Source organism: Microcaecilia unicolor, chromosome 2 (assembly GCF_901765095.1).
Source record: "Microcaecilia unicolor chromosome 2, aMicUni1.1, whole genome shotgun sequence".
Lineage (NCBI taxonomy): Eukaryota > Metazoa > Chordata > Amphibia > Gymnophiona > Siphonopidae > Microcaecilia > Microcaecilia unicolor.
This window is the reverse complement of record NC_044032.1, coordinates 230,007,735-230,026,831: the sequence shown is the minus strand read 5'-3', so window position 1 is coordinate 230,026,831 and position 19,097 is coordinate 230,007,735. Positions and strand designations below refer to the sequence as shown.

The following is a 19,097-nucleotide window of genomic DNA, read 5'->3' as shown; positions in this document are numbered from 1 at the left end:
GACTAGTAACATAGGTGTTGTGGTCTTCCCATGCCCAGGCTCTGAAGGGCTGGGTCAGCCTGACCTGAGTTCTCTGTATAGTACAAGAGGATCGGGTTGCAATCCCTGTCAGGTGATCCGAGCAGTCCATGAACAAATTCTTGGAAAAAACAGCTTTCTTTGGGACACAAAACTATCCATAGTAATAGCAGGAAGTTGTTAAATCAAGCTCTGCACCGCAATTATATAGATAAGGGCCTAGCCTCTACAATTTATTTATTTATTTATTTATTTATTGTACTTGTAACCACTCGCCTCCACCTACCCTCCTCTCTTCCTTCCCGTTCACATTAATTGATTTGATTTGCTTACTTTATTTTTTTTTTTTGTCTATTAGATTGTAAGCTCTTTGAGCAGGGACTGTCTTTCTTCTATGTTTGTGCAGCGCTGCGTACGCCTTGTAGCGCTATAGAAATGCTAAATAGTAGTAGTAGTAGTATCCCACATTTTCCCACCTATTTGCAGGCTCAATGTGGCTTACAAAGATTTGTTATGACATTGCCATAACAGGGAGGAAATACAAATGGTTTTGCAGAGAGCAGGGTCGTATCTGCGTGGGGCCACGGGCCTGGGCCCCCCCTACCGCGCCGATCTTTGCTGGCGGGGGACCCCAACCCCCGCCAGCCGAGGTCCTCTCTTCCATTGCAGCAGGCTGCAAGTTGCAAAGCTTCCTGTTTTTCTGAGTCTGACGTCCTGCACGTACAACGTGCAGGACGTCAGACTCAGAATTTGAAACTGAGTCTGACATCCTGCACATTGTACGTGCAGGATGTCAGACTCAGAAGAACAGGAAGCTTTGCAACTTGCAGCCTGCAATGGAAGAGAGGACCTCGGCTGGCTGCTCGTCTAAAATGGGCAGACAGCACCGGCAGGAGAGCGCGGGGCTCCGCATGCAGCGCTCCCAGAGCCACAGCAGCCTCTCTGCCTCCTTCGAGGTGCTCACCAGCTACTTCCCCTACATGAACTCCTTGGAAGACGATGAAGGTGAGCGAAGCTGTTCCGTACCTCCTCCAGACGCTGACCCTATTTGTAGTACGGTTTTACCAGTTCTGCCTAAGAAATACATAACATGATTGAAGTAGAAATGGAATAATAACAACGGCAACAAAGAAGTGACGGGATAGTGAGTCTGGCAATGGCAGGGGGGGGGGGGTCTGACAATGGCGCAGGGGGGGGGTCGGTGGTGGGGGGGGGGGGGGTAAAATGTGCCCTCTGGCTCTGGGCCCCCCCCTACCGCCGGAGTCCAGATACGCCTCTGGCAGAGAAATAGAAGACAGCAAGAGCATCTGGTCATGCAGCTGTACAGTAAGACATTCTGAGTAAAGGAGTGAAGGGTTGCGTTCTAGTAATTATGGGTTTTCGTGGTAAGCTTTGTTAGAGAGGTTTTCAAAGCTTTACGGAAGTTATTTAATTCATCGATCGTTTTCAGGTGAGTTGGTAGTGCATTCCACATCTTCGTACTTGTGTATGAAAAGCTGGACGTATGTGTTAATTTGTATTTTACCCCTTTACAACTGGGGAAGTGTAGGTTGAGGTAAGTACGGGAAGATCATTTAGCATTCCTGGGTGGGAGGTCAACTAGGTCTAGCATGTAGGTCGGGGCATCTCCATGAATGTTTTTATGAACAATCGTGCATATCTTGAATGTGGTACGTTCTTTTAGTGGGAGCCAGTGTAGGTTTTTTCTTAGGGGTTTTACACTTTCATATTTTGTTTTTCCAAATATGAGTCTGGCTGCGGTATTCTGGGCTGTTTGGAGTTTCTTGATGGTCTGTTCTTTACAGCCAGCATAGAGTGAATTGCAATAGTCCAGGTGACTTAGTACCAAGGATTGTACCAAGTTTCGAAAGATGGCCCTTGGGAAGAATGGTTTTACTCAGTTTCCACATGGAGTGGAACATCTTCTTCGTTGTATTTTTCACTTGGTTTTCAAGTGTGAGATTTCGGTCAATGGTGACTCCCAGGATTTTCAGACTGTTTGAGATGGGGAGGGAAAAGTTAGGGGTGGTGAATTTATTTGTGTTATGTTGTGAGGTGAGGATGAGACATTGTGTTTTTTCTGCGTTGAGTTTTAGCTGGAATGCATCTGCCCAGGAGTGCATGATTTGGAAGCTTTGATTGATTTTGTTAGTAATTTCCTTTAGGTCTTGTTTGAATGGGATGGAGATCAAATTCAATTCAGTAAATGGCACCCAAATTTGGGTGGCAAAATACATGAGTGCTAAGTGCTATTCTATAAAAGGCGCTCTGAGTTGGGCACCATTTATAGAGTAACACTTAATGCTGGGATCCACACCAATTTTGGGCACAATAATTTACACCAACTCAAACCTGATGTAAATCCTCATGACTAATTTAGATGCTGATCTCCCATCTTCTATAATACTGCACGCATCTTTAGTGAAGACCATGACCCGCCCAATTACCATACCCCCTTTTCATTTGTGTGCTAAAACATTTACAGGCACATCTCTATAGAATAGCACTTAGAAAGGTGCGTGCAAATTGAAATTGTTTCCAATCAGTGCTAATAATAGCACCCAATTATTGGCATTAATTGGCTTGTTATCCAATTAAATTGCCCATGTGTCCAAATTTGCATGTGCAATTTTGAGCACCATTTGTAGAATTTTGGGGATGAACCACATATAACATGTAATATGAGTGGGGAAGGGTACCATTCCTCCTGTGCACTAGGCCATTGCTTGTTTCTGTGCACAAGTCAGGAACCTTGGAATACAGTTCGATTCAACACTCTTGATTCCCCAAATCCAAGCAACCTTCAAGAGCTACTTCTATTATTTGTGACTACATTGCCTCTCTCCTTACATCGAGAAGGAAAATCTTATCCCAGTTGTGCTGTCACATCCGGCGCTACAAAATATATTTACTTTTGTAGTGTTGGTCTGTAGCCGGGTGCCCTGACCGCCACCTCAATGGGTGGAGGTAAGGGCTCCCCCTTCCCTCCGAAATGGATGTTCGGATTTCCTGCAGAAAAGCAAGACCTACCTTTTACCTGCTCAGGTAAAAGGGTGCCTCAGCGCACATTAAAAATATGCGCCGATGCCAAATCAGGCCCCCTTTTGCTGCAGCTTGGTAAAAAGGGCCCTTAATAAAGTGCTGACTGAAAGGGTGTCCAAACTTCAGCACCAGCCATATTTACAATTTGCTGTTTTTGCAGTTTCAAAATAAGAAAATAATTATGCAATAGGAGTTGCAGAAAGATGTTGTGTTTTAACTTTGTACTGTGTAAAGCAGTGCTGCCAACTTCACATTAATATTGTGTGGCACACGGATCTCCACAGAACAAGCAGTTTGGACAGGCAGAGAACTCATACAGCCTAAGGCTCAGAATAAGGCAGAGACTGTAAGGATGCAGAGAAGGCTTTGGAGGGAAAAGTGGAGGAGATGCTGTGTACAGTATCTGTTCTGCTTGAAGCAGAGCCCTGCTATCTGTCTCCCACATACTACTCTGGAGACATACTTCAGTGAGAAACAAAAGCATATATGACTAAATGTTCCCAGAAAACAGGTCCTGCATATTTAAGAACTACACTGGTATGTATTTCTGATACAAGATACCAATGCTGGTCTAGACATAATAAGCTGGCAATGATAGGTTTGTTTTTGTTGTTGTTTTTTTATTTGATTTTTTTAAATTGAATTTTGCAACATTACACAAACAGAATATAGTATATAATTTGTATTAGAAGTAAATGTAGATGTGGATGCCTCACAAAATTTTACTAATGGATCCAAACTTTTGTAAAGCAATCTAACTTATTTTGCCATTCTGCTATTGTTTTCTCATATTTTACAATATTACAAAGAGAAGACCACCAAAATTGAAAGCGTATAAGTTTCTGATTTTTCTAATTGTGTTTTATAGTATTTAAAGCAACAACAATAAAAATGTCAAATAATCTCTTGGTATTGTCGGGGATAGAATCAGGGAGACAAGCAGATCTTAAGGTTATCTTCTAGTATAATAAAACGCAGCCTCAACGTTCTGAGGACACTGACGTCACTGAAGTCACTCACACACCGGTTCGTGGTTTCATGGTGGTGAAGCCACAACATCTTCATGCCCCGCCCTCGCGTCACACGTGATGACGTCGAGGGCGGAACACGAAAACAAATTAACGCACGGGGAGCAGTAGGGAAACATGCGGAGCGTGTTTCCCTACTCCTCCCCTTCCAACAAATCCCAGCCGCCGCCGCCGTGCACATGAACCCAGCCCCTTTTGCCACATAGCCCTGCCTCTTACAACTTACCGCCCCGCCCTAGGTAGCACACGCTTAACCTCACCAACCTCCCTCCCCCCCGTCACCTCCCCTCCCCTTACACGTGTCTCCCTGGTGGTCTAGAGGTACCTGTTCCGTCGGCCCAGGAAAGAAAGATCCCCTTCTTTCCTCCCGTAGCGGTGGCTTCCTTGCTGCATCGTGTGGGAGTCCGGCTCTCGGCGTTTGAAAAAGGCCACAGAGAGTTCAAGCTGTCTGACGAGACTTCAACTCTCGGCGGCCATTTTGAAACGCCGAGAGCCGGACTCCCACACGATGCAGCAAGGAAGCCACTGCTACGGGAGGAAAGAGGGGGCTCTTTCTTTCCTGGGCCGACGGAACAGGTACCGTAAGGGGAGGGGAAGGGAGTCCCGTGCCCACTAGCGCCCGTTTCATGGGCGCCAGAAACGGGCCATTTTTACTAGTATATTTATAAGATAGAGTAGATTTGAGATTAATTAGCAATGAAATTCTATCCCAGATTTCTTTCCGAAATGGCAATAGATTAGGACATGAATAACACATATGTTCTAAGGTACCCAAATCATTTTTTCAAGACCAGCATAAGTTGGGCATTTCTGGGTTGGCTTTGTGTCCAAAGAGCTTTGTGTGAAAGGACAAATGTGGATTTTAAGATTGGCACAGAAGCTAGAGTTTTATTTGATTTGGACCAGAACCAAACCCATTGTGATTCTGATAAGGTAGTGTCTGTCTCACTTGACTAAATGTTGTGTAGCTAGGAGATGAGAATTTTGAGGTGGACATGTTAAATTACAGATTTATGAGGCAGTTTTACTTTGATGTGCCTAAAGTAGAAAGAATAGTGTAAATATTTGGTGGAGTTGAAGAAATTTTGTTTAAGTGTAGGTATGCTGCTTGAATTTGGAAATATTTAAATTGAGTGGATTGTAGGTTACATGTATCCTGTAAATATTTAAAGGAAAAAAATTGAATTTTCATCACATACATCCTTAAGACTTAATATAGTCCTAGATAACCAGCTTTTCCAAACAAATGATTCTGTACCAATAATAATTTGAGAGGGTTCCCAAATCATAGCTTCTATTGAGTATCTAATTTGAGATTTACGATTATGTGTACTGTAACAGAGTAACCAGCCATACTTTAATGCAATCAAGGTTTTCTGCTGTCTTTTTTTTTTTTTTCTATCTTTCTATGTTAGAACATCCAATACTTTGAGGATAGCAGAGTTTTATTCTTCTCATGAGTATTTTCTTCTGGTTCTGTGCATCCACTGTCTTTGCCTGGTTGTGGAGGCTGAGGCCCGTGGGGGTCTCTGTCAGCCTTGGAGGTGTCACACTCAGGTGGCCGGGTTCCTCCCCCCAAGTTCTCCCTGTTGTCATCGAGATGCACTGCTTATTAATGTAATTTCCTCAATCTCTTCGGGGGGAAGAGCAGGTTAAGGCAGGGAGAGGCAGCCACTTTAAAAAAACAACAAAAAAAAAGCTTATTGGCAGAGGTGCAAGCGAGCAAGGCAGCTCCTTTTCCTCTTTGTGGCGGCTGGCCTTGGTTTTCTAGTTTTGCTGGCTCCGGCATCAGGAGTTCCCGCTTAAAAAAAATAATTATTTTTTTTTAAAAGCCTCACCGGTGCTTCTCGGCGGAGTCTGTGAGCTAGCGGATGCTGTAAATATCACACTACGTTAGAAACATTGCCGAAGGCAGGTCCCGCTGTTTTGGTCTCTGTCAGGTTCGAAACATGCAGGCACGGACTCGGGAGCAATCGTGAGCCCTTGAGCTGCTGACGAGGAGCGGCAGCAGCAGGCAGAACCCACCAACCAACACTGGGCTAGCACACCGGCAAAGGCAAGGACTGCAGACGCAGACAAGCGAGCCGGAACGCACCGGACTGGAATACACCGGACCAGTACGCACTGGACAGGAACACACTGGACTAGAACGAGGCTTCACCTACACTTGACCGTCGTTCCCCAGGGGTTGAGCCCCTGGGTGCAGGCAGCCGGCAGGACTTGGAGGAAAACTGGTACTGGAACTAGCAGGCTGGAACACAAGGAAACTCACACTAGAAGGGACACTAAACAAGCTTGGCCAAAACAGGGTTCAGGATAGGAATCAGGATTCAGGATTTCCAAACAGACCGGACTGGAAGGAAACTGAAAGCAAGCAGGGCAGACACAAGCAGGAGGGGAACTGAAGCTGAAGACAGCCAATCACGAACGGAGGAAGTACAGATACTATACAGGGAAAAGGACTTCCAGACAAGCTTGTCTAACCAGGGTAGGGTAGAAGCCCAAGGGGAACAGGGAACCAGGATACAGAAGTGCCCACAGGCACCCAGACAAAAGAAAGGCTGCAGTGCAAACTGCACTGAGAAATCAGGTTCTCAGACAGAAGGGAAAGGAAGCCAAAAGCAGACAGGGTTCAGAAGTGCCCACAGGCACCTAGGCAAAAGCAGGGGTGCAGTGCTAACTGCACAAGGGGTTCAGGGTTCTCAGACAGGAGGGATTCAGGGTACTCAGGCAGGAGGGAAAGGGAACCAACAGAACTGGATTCCAGAAAGGAATCAGGAGACAAACAAACAAGGAATACCTACTAGGAACAAACTATAAAGCAAGGCTAAGCAAGACAACGCAAAAGTGCAAACTGCACCAACACTAACCTGGACCTTTTGCGTTTGCAAAGGCCCTGAATGGAAGAACACCACTTTATCGAGGCCCTGACTGATGATGTCACAACTATTGGACACAGGCAGGAAGCATACTGAAGCACAGAGAGGCTTAACACACACAGGTGCAGTTTAGTGGAGTAATTAGAGCCACGCTGGAAGCAGCCAGCACACAGAGACAGAGCTGACTCAGGAAGAACAGACAGAAGCCAGCTAAGAAGCTGACCACCAAAAATAAGGTAAGTTTGAGAGGGGTCACGACCACAATTGTAACAGTCTCGGTAGCAGCAGCCTTGGGTGGTAAGGATGCAGGCGTTGGAAAGAATAACTCACTGGCTCCCGTTTTGGCAGGAAATGCCGCCATCTTGCCTTCCCCGTCTGTGTCAGCAGACCAGCCTCCCTTTCTGCCGGTTCTTTCGGCAGAGCAGGCTGCATGGAGAGTCTGCCTGTCCTACCAGCAGAATAGGAAGGGAGTTTTCCTCCTGAATTTGTCCTGCAGATGTACAAAGCTTTCCTTTTACACAAATTGGGCCCTCCTTCAGCTCCTTTGAAAAGGTCTGTGGTGGGTCAGCTGGTCTCTGCTAAGTGACCTTGGGAGTCCTGGGAACTGGAGGAAGACCTAGGTTCTGAACCAAACCAGGAGATGCCCTCTCTTGAGGAACAAGGACAGGTTGCTGAAGACTCTGGTCTGGTAGACTCGGGTGCTGAGTCTCTCTTCCCGGGGGAGGATCCATTGGTTGTTAGAATTTTTTACAAAGAGGATTTACAAGGTCTAATCTCTTTGGTGTCCACTACTTTACATTTTGAAGAAGAGGAGCCCCCTGCCGTGGAGGGACGTAAGTTGGATTTCCTAATGAAAAAGCATTCGAAGGCCAGGCAAGACCTTTCCTATGCACCAGTATATCGGGTCATCGTCCAGGCGTAGTGGGATGTGCCAGATTCTGCCTTCAGGTGATCTGACCGTGATAGACACCGAAGTGGCGAAGACTGAGATGGGACCGGCCTTTTCGGCAGATGCTTTTTATGATTTACTGAGAGCCTTAGCTAACTCTATGGCCTAACTGCAAGATGGTCTCTTTGGCTACAAGGATGATCAGCGGATGTGGCTTCTAAGTTCAGTAGATTTCCTTTTCAGGGTTCTCTGTTGTTTGGTGAAGTGTTGGACAAACTGGTCCGCAATTTGGCAGATACTAAAGTGCTGCGGCTTCCTGAGGACCGGCGTTGAGGTGTGGTCTGTTTTTGGGCTGTGGTCGGGGTTGCGATTTTTGCCACTATAGGTCACGTAGAGTGGCTCTGGTGTGGCAGTCCCGGTTCTTTTAGAGAAATCAGTCCTTTCGAGGACCTCAAAGGGGAGGCAGAGACACAGGAACCTTTTTCCAGTCTACCGTTCATCCTGCACAGTGAAGGTTTCTGGGCCCAGCCTCTGATTCCTGTGGGAGCTCATTTAACCCAGTTTTATTAGAGGTGGGCTCAAATTCCCTCCAATCTTTGTGTACTACTGCTACTACTGGTTATTCAAGATGGGTACAGCTTAGAATTTGCGCGTCATCTTCCAATCAGCATCCTGGCGTCTCCATCGTTCTCGCCTCAAGGTGAGCGTGGTCAGGGATACTCTTAAAAAGGCTTCTCAATCTTCAGGCTATTTGTCCAGTTCCTTCGGAGCTCACAAAGGGTCTGTATTCCATTTACTTCATCATCCCAAAGAAGGAAGGCTCTTTCAGACCAATTCTGGATCTCAAAGCGGTCAATTGGGCTCTGAGTATCCAGTTTTCATATGGAGACTCTTTGCTCGGTCATAGTGGCAGTTGATATGAACCAATAGTACAGATGTGAATATGATTGATGTGGTACTGAAATGAATGTATAGTTTAATGTATCTGGGTGTAGAAGTCGCCAGGAGTCAAACTACATTCAGGAGTAAATGAATAAGTTCTGAGAAGGTCTTGCAGCCCATTTGCATGCTCCTCCCAGCATTCTCTGGTGTGACTCCCCAGGTCTACCCCAATCCACTCAGGGTCTCCTCCATTCCTGCTGCCCAGGGCTCCCACCAGCAGCCTACCAGGTGGTGTGTGACAAAACTTTCTCTCTCCCCCCCCCCCCCCCCCCCCCTGATATTCAAAACCATTTAGCTGGCCAGGAACAGCACCTGACAAGTTAAATGGTACTTAAATGGCTATCTGGCGATATTCAGCGCAAGATAGTCGGTTGTCTTCCACTGAATATTGCCAGTTAGCGCCTAGCAGATAGCCGGTTATATCGCGTGATATAACCAGTTATCCACCTATTTTTCAGCACATTGCCGTCTAAGTTTGGTGGCCAAATTTGGCCACGTCATTTACAGGTCTATCTTTGTCTGGTTCCAACTTAACCGGCCAGTGCTGAATATTGGCTTGGCCGGTTAAGTTGGAACCGGCCAGAAATAAACCAGATATTCATTGCTGGTCACTGGAAATGGCCCGGCATTGAATATCCAGGCTCAGCTATGACTGTGGGAGGCAGCCTAGCTGAATATCTGCCCCTCTATCTCTACGGGTTTTATTTTCTTTTTCTGCTATTTCCAATGGCTTCAGTACACTTTCTCCTATTGATACCAACTCTTCCCAGTCTCTTTCCCCATCTCACACCACTGTATACCTCAAAACCACATTACCCACTTTCTGCTTTCATCACCTCACCATCCCGTTTGTCTTCTACCACCTCAGCTCTCAGAGCTTCAACATTTTCTTCCTTTCATTCAACCATCACCATTCTGTCTGTATACACCTCAACTTCAACACTGTTGTCTTGCCTCTCCTACTGTTCTCCGTACTCTCATGCTCCTTCTCCTACTCTATGCTAGGGATAACAATCCCAAACCTGGTACTCCAAATCAATTCTTATCCTACCTGTGCAGGTCATACCACAATGTCTTCAATCTTATTCCTGTTCCCTGCCTTTCTCATGTGCCCTATGGAATATCTGCTCTGTCTCCAACAACACACTTGCCTACATCCACGACCTGTTTCTCTCATGCTCTCCATCTGCCTGCTCTGAGACTTGGCTTCAGTGGCTGCCCTGTGCCATGGAGATGATTGGCCGAGGAGGTGTGTAGGGCTGCTGCTTTCACATTCTTTTAGATTTCTTCCTCTTTTTGTTTACCTGTCTCACTGCTTTTCTTCCTTTGACATACATGTCATCTGCCTATTCATTCCACTACCTCACCGAATAGCAGTCATTTATCGACCCACTGATAAATCCCTTTCTTCCTTTCTCACTGGCTTTGTCTCCTGTCTTTCCTTCTTTCTTGAGGCACCATCTCCTTTCCTCATTCTTGAGGATTTTAACATTCATGCAAATGACCCCTCTTATTATGTCTTTCAGTTTCTCACTTTAACATCCTCATTCAGTCTTCAGCTGTGCTCCACCTCCCCTACTCACCAGAATGGACACTGCCTTGATCTTGTCATCTTCTCCAACTGCTCACTCTCCAATTTCTCCACCTCAGTTCTTTCCCCCTCTGATCACCATCTAATCAGCCATAAATCATAAGACTCCTGAAGAAGGCACTTGGGTGCCGAAACACGGCTGTTGTGTTGAGTCGTTTCTGTTTTCTTGCAATAAAGACTTCATTTCCATCATTACGTCTCCTCCAGTGTTTGAGAAGAGCCTACTCTCCCTACTTTTTGCTTTTGCGTCCCATATCTACCTCGCCACACCAGAAATTTCAGTAGAAATTTGGGCCCAAGTCTCATCCTGCCTATCTGACATTGCTGCCTGGATGTCTCACGCTATCTGAAACTGAACATAGCCAAGACTGAGCTTCTTATGTTCCCCCTAAATCCACCTCTCTCCTTCTCCCATTTTCTATATCTGTGAATAACTCTCATATTCCCTGTCTTGTCAGCTTGTAAACTTGGGGTCATCTTTGACCCCTCTCTCTCTCTCCCCCCCCCTCTCTCTCCAAATCCAACAGACTGCTAAAACCTGTTTCTTTCTCTATAATATCACCAAAATTCATCCCTTCCTTTCTGAGCACACTACCAAAACCCTTATCCTCACACTTAGATTAGTGCAGTTTATTTCTTAGAGGTCTCCCACTGAGCCATCTCTCTCCCCTTCAATCTGTTCAAAATTCTGCTGCACGACTTAGATTTCATTAATGTTGCTATGCTCACATTAGCCTTCTCAGTCATTGGCTTCTCTATCTGTTTCCTCACACAGTTCAAACTCCTCTTATTGACAAGTGCATTTACTTTGCAGCTCCTCAATACCTCCACTCTTATCTCTCCCTACACTCTTCTCTAGGAATGCCATTCATCAGCTAAATCTCTTATTTGTACCCCTCTCCTCCACAGCCAACTCCAGACTCTGTTCCTTTTATCTTGCTGCACCATATGCCTGGAATAGACTTGAGTCAATATGTCAAGCTCTGTCCCTGGCCGTATTCAAATCTTGGCTAAAAGCCCACCTTTTTGAGGCTGCTTTTAACACCTATTCACTTGTTCAGTACCCATGCCTGTTTTAATCATTCCCACCATAAGTAATTCCCTAATCCCATATTTGTCTGTCTTGATTAGATTGTAAGCTCTATCAAGCAGAGACTCTTATATGTGTTTAATGTACAGTGCTGTGTACTTCTAGTAGTGCTATAGAAATAAGTATTAGTAGATTTGGAAAGTTTAATTTTCACTGAAGATTTCCTATCTAGTATCAGATCAACAGGAATATTCATTTGAACTCCCATAATGATATGATTATCTAATAAAGAGAGCTGATGGGCAATGTCCCTGAAAATTTGTGATTGATCTATTGTTGGAACATATATATTTATTAAAACATAAGTAGCTGACTTAGGGCCAGATGCTAGCTATGTGCGATCTTGACTGGTTCTGGCCGGTTTAGGGAGCATGGTATTCAGCGAGAAATGCACAAAGGGGTTCTGCATGCTTTTTACCGTTCGCTGTAGCAGCCAACTAGAATCCTATGTAGATGTATTTTCAATGAGCTGATTTGTATTCCAATGCATATTCTGAGTTGATACACAGAGACAAGCCCAACTGAAAGTCTCTAGGGGAGGAGACCTTGAAGGAGTTGTAGTATGTGACTACCCAACTCAAAGGCTGCTCAGAAAAAGGTTCTGCTGGATAACCAACTGAAAGAAGTCAGGAGAACAAAAGAAAAGCAGCAGATAACAAAGGGCATTCAGTAAGTGGCTTGATTGTAGGTACAGTGGGGGCAGTTCTATAATTGGCACATGTTCGGAGCCTACTCTTCAAGGAAAAGGGCACCTATGTTGCTTTCTAGAATACTGGTGTAACTGGGTAATTAGGCACCTAGCATTTAGATGTGATTACTTAAGCCAGCTGCAGAGCTAGTGTTAAGTAAATGTGGCAGTATTCTGTAAATTATCTGCATAAGTGGGAGCCCCGCCTTTGTCCCGCCCATGCTCTGCCCCTGTGTAAACCAATCTTGCAGATACCCACTATGGAAGTTAAGCAGGCATTTGCAGAGTAGCACTTAAGTGACATGGTAGCATTTACCCATGAAGGTGCATTTTATGTTGGCGTCTAGTTATAGAATTGCCCTGAGTATTCCAACTAAGTAAAAAAAATAGCATGACAATAAAATTTATCAATACACTTGTACTGGATCATGGTCTTAATTTCTGCATATTATTCGTATTTAACAGATCACAGTCAAGGTTTGTGATTTTGATTAACCTTGCCTAACAGGAAAATCCATGACTAATAAGCAGGGTTTATCATTTTTTCAGCCTAGTCACAAATATGTTAGCCAATAAGTTGTCAACTTCTGAATGAAGAATCTTTCAATCCGTTGAGCAGATGTTCTTGAGAGCCTCAAGTGGAATAATAGGTTAAAAAGGGATACTGAAATGCATTTCACACTCTTTGTATTATATTATAGGATAGCTGTATTTTTTCCAGCTTAAATACAGATGTGCTTACCATTTTTAAATGTAGCTTTTGGTGCTGAATTCTTTGAAGCTGTCATTTTAACTTGTCTCATTTTCATTTGTGACCCACACTCCCATATGCTTCTTCCTTTTTCCACCATTTCCTTGTATTCCAGTTTCCTCCACTGCCACAGCTAATTAAAGCTTCTTTACCAAAGTGCCATTCCCAGCACTAGAAAATATTTCAGTATTTTCTAGCACCGGGGCATGCCCGGTGGTAATCAGGCAGCAATGTGCTACAGCGGGAGGCAGTAAGGGCTCCCCCAGGAAATGGCAGCATGGCAAGTGTTGAACTTGCAGCACGGCCATTTTCTTTTCATTTTTTTTCTGTAAGCCTTTTACCAGCAGCAGTAAAAGGGACCCTCGGCATGCGGCAAACCTGTGCGCCAATGCCACCGCAGGACCTCTTATGCCGTTGCTTGGTAAAAGGAGCCCTAAGGTTCTACTTAAGTCAAATCACTTCAGTCCTATTACCAGTTCCTGCAGCTGGTTTATTTTTCTGGCAGCTTTGAAACTCTGACCTGGAATCTTTTGCTACCTTATTATTTTTTGTGTATGATTGTTTCTGGAAATCTGTGCATTTTCCTTCCAGGAATTAGGTGTTAGGCTCTAAATGGCATGATTTACCTTTTGTGATGCTTAATTCAGTTTATTGGACTAGAGAACAAGTAAACGGCTATTAAGGTTGGAGCCCAGTCCTTGATGATTGCTAAATATTTGTTACTGTTCGCTGATGCTTATGTATTTCATTTTTCTTTTAACAGGCTATCACGCCTCATGGACTTTTTATCCTGTTTGGTAAGGTTTTGAGATTATTTAGGGTGGAACTAATAACATATTTGCATTATTTTGATAAGATACTGACTTACACTGTTATATGAAAATTAATGCATAGAAATCCAAAGGCCAACACTTATTGAAAGTTATGAGGAGAGTCGTGAGGCAAGTGTAGAGAAAAATATACATTTTGCAGAGTAGTTAAAGAGCTCTTTGGGCTCCTTTTACAAAGCTGTGGGAAAAGGTGGCCTAGTGCACCCTTACACATGTGTTTTCCACGCAGTAAGGCCACTTTTTGCAGGCTTTAAAATGGCTGATTTTCCATTTACCAAACTAATGGCTATGTGCTAATGTTACAAAATACCTTTGGAAGAGCAATGAGTGATTACTACAGATATGAAAAATATTTTGCTCTTAAAAATTGAGAAAGTGCTTGCTGTATATAGGTATAGAGGTTCGGGGCTTTGAGTAGTTTGCTTTTTAATCGCTGCTTTAAGCAGTGAACTTCACCTTACTAATTGAAGAGATTGCAGAAAAGTGATTTCTCCCCTTGAAACTGATGTATTTATTATAGTTTGAAAATTGAGTAAAGTTGGTGCTATTTTTGACATTACATTTGGTGTTTGCTTTCTTTCTAGATCCTGGGGAACCAGGTTCAATTCACTCTGCAGTTCTGTGTGACCCTAGACAAGTCACTTAGCCCTCCATTGCCCCAGGTACAATATACTTAGAGTGTGAGCCCATCAGGGACAGTGCAAATACCTGAATAGTTATATGTAAGCTGCCTTGATTCGTGTTTCGAAAGAGTTGGTATATCAAATTGTTAAACTTTTTTCTAGTGGTGTTTTTTTTTCTCCCATTTGGGAGTTGTTTTCCACTGTGGTTTTTGCAATCTGTCACAGAGCCAATGAGAATTAGCCCTAATGGGTTCATTCTATAAAAATCAATGACTTTTCCCAGGGCAGTTGAGGCTCAAGTTTATACCTATATGTAGCAAGCACTTTTCTCAATTTTGAAGAACAAAATATTTTTCAGATTTGTAGTGTACGCTTCTGTTGCCATTAGCATGCAGTCATTAACAAAAAATTAGCATATGTACACTTACTGTCACCTATTTTGTAGACTGAAAGGGCTCACACGCTAATTCTGTGCTAATCAGCACAGGGCAATAATGACATGCTAACTGATTAGCATAGGTGTGCCCACTCTTTGCCCCCCCCCCCCCCCCGACACACACCCTCAGCCAAATTTTAAGTGTGTGCATAGCACACACACATTTGAAACTTACCATGGGGTGCCTGAAAGCAGGGCCGTGCCTAGGGTCTCTGGCACCCTCCTGCAGACCATCAGTTGGCGCCCCCCCTGCAGACTATCAGTTGGCGCACATGCGCGCCCCTCTGGACCTGCGTGGCTCCAAGGCACGTGGAAGAGCTGGGCGGTGCCAAAAAGCCGCGCGCTGCTCCCCCAAGCTGCCGTCTGGGGCGCGATGGAGGAAATGGCTGGGTTTGGCCTGCAGAGGAGGCTCTGAGCATACTTCTCATTCAGCCTGAGCCTCCTCCACTCCATCCCCGATTCCCCGGCGCTTTAAATTTACCTCTCTCTGCCTCCGACGTCTGCGCAACGTCAGTGAAAGCACTGCCTGCCTGACTTCTCTCCACCAGCCTTCGCTCGTTCGTTCCCTCTGTGTCCCGTCTTCTTCTGACGTCATTTCCTTGAGGGCGGGACACAGAGGGAACGAATGAGTGAAGGGAAGGCTGGTGGAGAGACGTCAGACAGACAGCGCTTTCACTGACACTGCGCAGACGTCAGAGGCGGAGCAAGGTAAATTTAAAGCGCCGGGGAATCGGAGATGGAGCGGAGAAGTAAGGTTTTGTTTTGTTTTTTTAAAATACAACTCGACGGCGCAGCGCCCTTGAAGGCAGGCGCCCCCCTGCGGCGCTTACCGTGTTGGCACGGCCCTGCCTGAAAGCACCCTGCTGTATGCCCTTTTAAGCTGCAGTAAGCACGTGTTAGTGCTTACTGCAGCTTAATAAGAGGAACCCATTATAAAGAAAGGCGTGAGGAGTATATTTTGGCATATCATCTAGAAGAATTATTACCCACCTCAGAGCCATATGTTGCAATGTAATTACTGTTGATTTCATTATTTAAGAAATATTTGTCTAGGTATCGTAGGTTAGTATTTTCATTTCCACAAAGTGCAGATGAAACTGAGAGAACCAACAAGTACAGCAGTTCCCCCAAACTGAATGTCACTAAAATGGAATTTACGTTTTGGGATCTGAATTTGATATACAAAGCAGACAGATTTACTGTTTCAGAAATTTGTGATAGTGCATTTCCTGTAGTGCCAAGCTTTCTGCAGATGACTTCCTAATGTGCATGAGGCTAGGAAGCCTGCTGTGGTCTAGAGCAGTGGTTCTCAACCTTTTTTTTCAGTTAGGACACACCTGATAATGCTTACTTGTGTGACACACTTCATACATGACCTTCACGGACCTTTGGCAATTCTTGTGGATGCAAATTGTGTTTACCATTTAATTAATAAGAACCCTCCCCTCTCCAAATAACAGATGCAGATCATAACTAATAGTTTGTCACTCCTTGGAAAGTGGAATCAAAGTTGGTGAGGTGGAGTAGGGCCCCAACAGCACTCTGAAGGGCTTTTCCAATCAGAAGAAGGTAAAGTGTAGTCAAGGCAGAGCCACTTGTTCTTAATCAAGCCTGCTCCCACTTCTTTGTTCATGGTTCACTCAGGGTGAAATATCCAGCATCAAATTAACGGTTTCAAAACATTTAACAAACTCTGCTATAGACGTCTTAATAGTTCAGTCTTAATGGCAGTTCCTTTTTTTATTCTTATAAACTCCTGAAATCCAGGAAATTGTGTCACACCATCAGTACTTTCAACATATGCAAATGATTTCCCAGATTTGTTACAACTTGACTGAGTCAGCAAGTTGTATGCAAATTATATCCAACTTTCTCAGCAGGGCCAGGTGAGAATTATTGTATCCAGTACTAAGCCTCTTAGGCTGGGGGAGTAGAGAAAGCAGTTATACCGACAAAGTTCAGCTCACTTGTTCTTTCGGAACATAAATTAAGTTCAGTTTCTTTATATTTCAAAACAACAGCTATATCTTTTAAATTCCAATTCCTTAGATTCTAGTGCTCAAAATAGAGACTTCAGCCCCTTTCCCTTTTAACCATCCAAAGCAACCTGCTGTATTACAACTTGTTGTCCCACCTGAAGTCTCAGATTTTAAGGTTGTTAGGATACAAATATTAACAACTTTCATACAAAATTCATTTAACTTTGATTTGCTCCATCTGATCTTCTCTGAGTGAATTCTGACTCTTTCCAGTTCATTAACGGTTCAGACTCCTGTGGATTAAAGTCGCACTCCATAGGATCCTAGCTCATGTCCTCCATCTCTGCACCCTTTATCTTAGGTTCAATGCAATATTATGCCAGAGAAACTCCTCCCCCAGGATTAAGTCAGGTTGAGCTAATGAGGGGGCTAGTTCAGGCACTGGCAACTGAGATGGGTGTGGTCCTGCCTCTACCTTTGAATTAATTTTTTATTTCTGATCATTGTGTTGACAACAGCTTTAGATGAGATTGCTCCTCTATCCAATATTATTATGAAAAGGACTAGATAGATCAATTTCTTCGTTCACTTCTCAATTGAGAGATGAGAAGTGTGTTACAAAAGCTTGAACATGCTTGGAGGAAGAAACTTCCTTATATGGTGGAGAAGCCCCACCCAGCACATTTTGAAGACCACACTGGATGGAGTGTGCTACTCCTTCCTCTGTCAGAGAGGTATGGGAGGGAGGGGGAGGGCTCCACTAGACTGTAATGAAAGATGAGGGTTGAGATGGCAGCCCACTTGGACCACCAGGGCTTCTTTTTTTGGGTGTTGGGGATAGGGGGGCGGGAGGTCCACCGGACCTCCCCCCCCCCCCCCCCCCCCCCCGCCGTGTCACTGTCCCTGGTGGGGTGTGGGGTCTTGGGGGTGGCACTAGCCACCATGGCCTTGATCACTTTTGGGGAGGGGTAGGGGCCTGCCAGCATGCAAATGCATGCTGGTCAGGGCTCCTCATTCCTCCTCAATTGTCCGCAAATCATAACACCAGATCTGTGCTGGCATAGGGTTTGCTGCGGGAGCAGCACCAATATTTGGCACGCTGCCCACTGAGCATTGGGGAGGAATAGGTAATACCCTGTTTAGTATGCATTTGCATGCTCATTGCGTTCAGAGCTGGCAAGCGAATTGTTACATGTGCTCACCAGCTCTGATCATCAACTGGAGCAAACATGGGCACTAGTATGGCGCTATTAGCCTCTAGCACTCACATTTGCTTCTGATCTCTGGGCATCTTTCAGTTTTGCCCACTTCTGTTCTACTTCCTTCATCTGTTCCCATCCAACTAACTCCTCCTTGAAGTATTCCCATTTCTTGACAAAGTTAGTTCTTTTGAAGTCTAGAACCTTCAATCTTGAATAAGCCCTTTCTTCCTATGTCTTAATATTGAACCACACCATTCATGATCACCCACTATAACATCAGAAACACTCTCCCTGTTTGTAAGTACCAGGTCCAGAATAGCTCCATCCAACGTGGGTTCCATTACCAACTGCTGAAGCAGTTCTGCAACAGGGATGCCCCAATCAATGTCCAGCATATTAAAATCACCTATTAGTAGTACTTCACCTTTCATAGCTATCTTGTGAATGTCTTCAATTAAATCTCTGTCCATTTCTTTTGACTGTGAAGGAGGCCTGTGTTTCACACCAGTGTAAATACAATGTTTTCATTCCCTCTTTCCAGATTAAACCACAGTGCTTCTTCCTTACCCCATATGTCCTGCAATTCTGTCACTTTAATATTATTCTTAACATATAATGCCATCCCTCCGCCCTTTTTGCCTACCCTGGCCTTCCTGAATAGATTATAGCCTGGTATAACTATACCCCAGTCAAGTTTCTCTGTGAACCATGTCTGTGTCACCACCACTAAATCCAAGTTGACTTCTACCATTACTGCTTCTAGATCTAGAAACTTTTTCCCATACTACGGGCATTGGTATACAAGCTCTCCAGATATTGCCTTTTTCCTATTTCTATAAAGGTATTTGATGTCTTACATTCCTGAGGGCTGTTAATGACTTTGGGGCTTTTTTCACCAATTCCCAGTGAATTTAGTTTAAAGCCCTCTTTAATACGTTAGACAGTTTGTTACAAAATACACTTCATCCCTTCTTTGATAGATGGACACCGTCTCTGCTCAGTAGCTCTGGGAAAATCATCCCATGGTCTAGAAAACTAAAGTGCTGACATTGACACCATCCTCACATTCAGCTCCATTTGGCCGTTACACTCAACATGAAGAATAGATG

At 44.5% G+C, this 19,097-nt stretch overlaps 1 protein-coding gene across 7 annotated transcripts in view; it reads left to right on the top strand.

The window, feature by feature from the left end:
* The window catches only part of PTBP3 (polypyrimidine tract binding protein 3), a 286,927-nt gene that overhangs the window by 234,730 nt on the left and 33,100 nt on the right, over positions 1–19,097 (top strand). For all 7 annotated transcript variants that reach the window (XM_030193767.1, XM_030193771.1, XM_030193768.1 and 4 more), the window contains one exon: positions 13,682–13,715. In XM_030193767.1, the coding sequence (XP_030049627.1) occupies positions 13,682–13,715 (34 nt within the window). The remainder of the gene's footprint in view (positions 1–13,681; positions 13,716–19,097) is intronic.